Source organism: Nannobrachium achirus (genome assembly GCF_963921795.1).
Source record: "Nannobrachium achirus genome assembly, chromosome: 18".
Taxonomy (NCBI): domain Eukaryota; kingdom Metazoa; phylum Chordata; class Actinopteri; order Myctophiformes; family Myctophidae; genus Nannobrachium; species Nannobrachium achirus.
The window spans coordinates 19,177,636-19,182,834 of record NC_137825.1 but is presented as its reverse complement, the minus strand read 5'-3'; the positions used below and the strand labels follow the sequence as shown (position 1 = coordinate 19,182,834).

The following is a 5,199-nucleotide window of genomic DNA, read 5'->3' as shown; positions in this document are numbered from 1 at the left end:
ACTACATAATATAGCCTAAACAATTTCACAAGACAACTCTCTATTGCACATTAGTGACATATTTACTAATTAACATGTAATGTGACGATGCTGTAAGCCCATTGATGGGTAAATGTACATAAGTGTCATCAAAGAGGAGGGACGTTACAAAATGACATTCACAATGTCATCTGTCTCCAAACGGGTAGCTAATGTTACTGTAAGCCAAGCTACAAAGCGCAGTGTTTTGCTTTTACTTTGGTAACGTAAGAATATCCTGCTGCCGAGTACTTTTGTACTTTAAAAATAAATCGGAGCAACTTCTTCCACCGCTGCCAAAGAGAGGGATACAGTATGTCCATGTCCTATGCTGGCCACCGGGTGGCGTAGTTTGCCCAGGCCTTCGTGGCGGCGCGGAGCGGCACTCAGTGCAGGAAGAAGTCTCTGATGCGCGTGGCCTCGATCCAGGGGATGTAGGTTCCGGTGCGGGTGAACACGCTGGGCTTGTTCTCCACCGTGCAGCCGATGGGGCCGAAGCTGACCACGCCGTGCACCTCCCAGCGGTCCTGGTCCTGCTGGCACAGCAGAGGACCACCGGAGTCACCCTGGGGAGAGGAGAGAAGGATGGACAGACACAGTCAGTGATTAAACGTGCACTCAGTGCAAATATGTGTTCTTCAATCCAGGGCTGCAACTATCAATTATTTTCCTACCTTTCTGATGAATTGAATACAATTTTTTTGTATGTCATTGCTGTCGGGCAGAAACCTCTTATCTCCATATATATTTTAACATTTAATGCCCTACTTTGCGCCGCATTACGAGACACATTTTTTGAGTTTGTAGATCTGCTATTCTTTTATTAGAATCCTCAAAAGTAACAGTTTTTAGGATACTATGAGGTTTCCAATGTTGTGCAAATTATATATATTGTTTTAATTTTTGCATTTCGACTATAATGAAATGATGCCTAAAATAGGGATTGATTATTATTGGATTGGATTAAATCGATTAGGTTGCACCCCTAATTCAATCACTTATCCATAAGTAACACGCATTCACATTCGGTCAAATGCGCTGTGAAAGCATTGTGATCTTGTAGATGTGCTATTTTTGGCTAATGTTCCCCCCAGAATATGGAGGCAGTAGTTCAATTGGTTAAAGTGGTTAATACTGTATGTGTATGATGGCAGGTAGTGTGGTAGTGGTGACAGTTATACCTGGCAGGCGGCTGGTGGGCCCTCGGTGTCTCTGAACCCGGCACAGATCATGGAGTCTCGGACCCGGTCGCCCCAGAACTTCTTCTGCCGGCAGGTCTTGAAGTCGATGATGGGGAGACGCGCCTGGTTCAGCGCCTCAGCCAGAGACACGTTCTCCTTTCCACCTGAAAGCACGGTGAGGTGACAACCTTTACATCACCGCCACCTCCACGAGTTCTATATCTATATATTTATTTTTAACACTCCATGCTGACAGGCTCCACCCCCCAGCCCATAGGAGTTTTCACTCCCCCGAACACGGGTCCAATTGTGTTCGCATCGATTATTATTTATTTTACTTTTTTGGCAACTATGCATCTGAACATTTTCGATGCGAGATTTGAACCAGGGTCTCCCATGACACTGAGCCAAACATCTTACCGTGAGCCTAAGAGGGGGATCCCCCCCCCTTTGGCTGGGGAGGAGATATTAGGCTTTTGGGCTTCAGACAGAGGCTATGAGCCACTCTGCTACACTATTACGTTTCCCCCAGCCAGCACCATGTCACCCCAGTTCTCCCAGCAAGCCACTCACCCCTGGTATCCCCCCAGCCTCTGACCCAGCAGTATAATGACCCAGCAGTCCCACTCACCCCTGGTATCCCCCCAGCCAGTGACCCAGCAGTATAGTGACCCAGCAGTCCCACTCACCCCTGGTATCCCCCCAGCCAGTGACCCAGCAGTAGTGTCCTGGCTTGAGGCTGGTCTGCTTGCGCGGCAGGCAGGCGTAGCGGATGAAGTTGGTGGGCAGGATGTCGGTGGCGGCCTTCACCAGGGCGATGTCGTAGTCCAGCTCGCTGTGCGTGGGGTAGCGGAAGTGCTCGTGGCGGTAGATGCGCTTCACGGGGAACGTCCTCTCCGCCGTCTCCGAGCGCTTCAGCTGATGCTTCCCCAGGACGATCCTCCAGCTGCCGGCGTCCTCGGCTTTACCCCTGAGAACACATGATGATGAGGTAAACCAGGCTGGGGTGATGACGTTTGTACCATGCTCATTGCTCATGTTTTTCACTGGTTTGCAAACATTTCCATGTCAAGGATACATTTGATATGTATTTGGCCCATTAGACCAGTGGTTCTCAACCTTTTTCAGGCCACGACCCCAAAAATAATCATATTTTTAACTGGGGACCCCCCCACCCTACGAGCACTAAGAGTTGAGGCATTACATTTTGTATAACACGGTTTCTATTGTGAAAATAGCAGATCTACATGCTCACAACGCGAGGCGTGGTGAGCATGTAGATCTGCTATTTTCACAATTTCTTCCTCTAATATTTGACAATTTGGCTAATGCTTAGTTTGTCATTTTAAAGGTATTAAAAAGTCCTTAAATTGTCATTTAGAAATGTGCAGATACCCTCTATACACTTAAACTTTATGTTGGTTTGTTTACTGTTGAGTGAGAAAACAATGTTGCACATTCAGTTAATCATCTGGGGACCCCCCCCAAAATTATTTGGGGAAACCCCCTGGGGGTCCCGACCCACAGGTTGAGAACCAGTGCATTAGACCCCCATTGGGGCGGCAGTTGCTCAGGAGGTAGAGCGGCCACTTGGGAAACGGAAGGTTCCCAGTTCGATCCCGGGCTCCCCCATAGTTGGTGTCCAAGTGTCCTTGAGAAAGACCCTACAGTACTGAAGCCCTAATTGTTGCCAGTGCGTGCGTGCGTGCGTGTGTGCGTGTGTGTTAATGAATGGCCTTACTTCTGGAAGCAGTGAGCAGCAGTAAGGACCCAGTTCTTGTGGATGAGAGTTCCTCCACAGACGTGGATGTAGTGTTTACTGCCTCTGGGACGAACCTACAAATAAATGAAAAGTGTACTTAAGTACAGTACTTCAGTACATGTACTTAGTTACTTTACACCACTGCGCCTCCATTAACACTCTTTAAAGATGCAGGGCTATGATTCCCCCCCCCCCCCCCCCATAAAACATTATGATTATACTAGGAGGAAGGTTTTTTTCCAAAAAAAAGTGTATAGAAAGTGTTAAAATTGGGTTAAATGGGGCCCACAGTGAATCCTTGTACCCAGGGCCCAGAATTTGGTGCGACACCCCTGGTAGTGTACCTGTAGAGAGACCTGCCACGGCCATGAGTGAGGCCTGGCTTCGTTTCCAGATACAATCCTCTCAACCATGCTGGGCTTGAAGTGGGGTCTGCCACAGTCCTTGGGCCAGTCTAAACATGGAGAGAACACACATTAACATACATATGTTTATCACATAGACACATACCAGGCCTTTATTTGACCTGGGTGAAGGGAGTGATAAAAGTCAAAAGCACAATATTTGTCTTTGAAATGTAGCTGAGTGTAAGTCAGCTTGGTATCCAAAAATACAAATAATCAAGGTAAAGTACAGTTGTGCTCAGGTGGTGCAGTGGTAAAGTCCCTGCCCAGTGTCCATCACCGTGGTGTCGGGTGTCCATGCGTACACAATTGGGCGGGGAGGGAAGCCGGACGGGTAGAGTGATATTGGTCACTGCACGTACTCCTACGGGCTGGGGCAGGGAGTGTAGGTCGAAGGACCTACGTCCTCCCGGTGGGGGCTCCTCACTAGCAGGTGAGTCAGCTGGATACAACAGCAGTGACAACACTGAAATGTGTGTGGGGAGGAATTAATTGCCATAATGGCTAAATTGGGGAGAAAAAGGGGGTAAAAAAAAAGTATTGTCTACTTTAGGTAAAGTACAGATACTCAAAGAATGTTAAGAGTGTCCACCTTGAGATTCGGAGGTCAGGGTTCGACCCTCGACCCAATGCCTCTTGCTTGGCACTCAGCATCAAGGGTTGGATTGGAGGCAAATCCCTGTGACATACTAGAGTCATGTCCAGGGGGTGTAACTTGTATGTATCAAGCCGCCTCACACTACAGAAACAGGACATAGGCTCCTGCCCTATGGGCCTCATGGCTCAACAAGGCTTACTGCTTACTACTCAAAGAATGTACTTTAATACAGTACTTGATAAAGTAGATAAAGAAAAATGTATTTCATTTAGTGTCCACCCCTGGCATGATGGATGTAGGTATATTCCAGCAGATCCGTGGTTTTCTAAGTGGGGTTCTCTACCCAGTACCAATGCCTAAGCTGTAATCCTGGGCGCTACCTTCCCTCTGCCAACTGAGCTCATGCTTCCTTCAGTACATGAGGAGTGAGGAGTGAGTCTTATCACCTGACAGGGGGGAGTTTCCCCTGTAGGATCTAGCGCGTAGAAAGAACACGTTATTCCAACTAGTTCCTTTCCCCTCCATCAGGTGCCCCGGCTGGCCAGAGGGAGGCATTATAGAGTACAGGATTACTGCATGTTTTTTGTGAGGGTACCTACTCTAGGAAACACAGGGAGAACATGCAAACTCCACACAGAAAGGCCCTTTCACCATCCTTTCACTAGGGTATGGGCGCTGATGACGCGGAGGAGAGAAAACGGCCCCAGCCAGCGCCCACATCATCCCCAGCGGGAATCAAACGCAGGACCTTTTAGCTTTTTTAAGAAATCTTCTCTTCTAGGGGGAGAGGGGGGTCCGCGGCCAAATATAAAGTATATCAATTTCCGAGGTCCTCGGCACAGTTAAAGTTTGAGTACTACTGCAGCAAATAGATGTGTATATCTATGGTCCTCTTACCCAGAGACAGCACCTTGTGCTGGGGTTTAAGTCCAGGTGTCAGGGTGTATGCAGCGGCAGGCGGTGCTGCTACGCACAGCAGCAGCGGCAGCAGCAGCCGCAGTGCGAGCGGTGGGCGACCTGGAGCTGCCATCGTCTTCCACAGAATAACCGAGCCGCACACCGCCGCTCGCTATTTATACCAGGCAGCAAACAAGCCTTACACACACACACACACACACAGAGAACAACAACAACACAGTAGCTGCGGAGGGGGGGACAACGGCCGGTGTCACAACAAAGGCCCAGCGCTGGATTGTTCTCCTGGCGGTTTGTGGTGTGGTTTCCACTGTCACTGAG

General features: G+C 48.8%; 1 protein-coding gene across 1 annotated transcript; it reads right to left on the bottom strand.

Moving 5' to 3' along the window:
* Positions 1-404: 404 nt before the first annotated feature.
* LOC308302822 (chymotrypsin-like elastase family member 2A) lies at positions 405-4,993 on the bottom strand (the record flags this gene model as incomplete). The annotated part of the gene is made up of 6 exons (XM_080747123.1): positions 405-584; positions 1,200-1,363; positions 1,889-2,169; positions 2,941-3,035; positions 3,306-3,415; positions 4,861-4,993. 6 exons carry the CDS (start codon positions 4,991-4,993, stop codon positions 405-407), a joined length of 963 nt encoding a protein of 320 aa, XP_080603249.1.
* Positions 4,994-5,199: the final 206 nt, after the last annotated feature.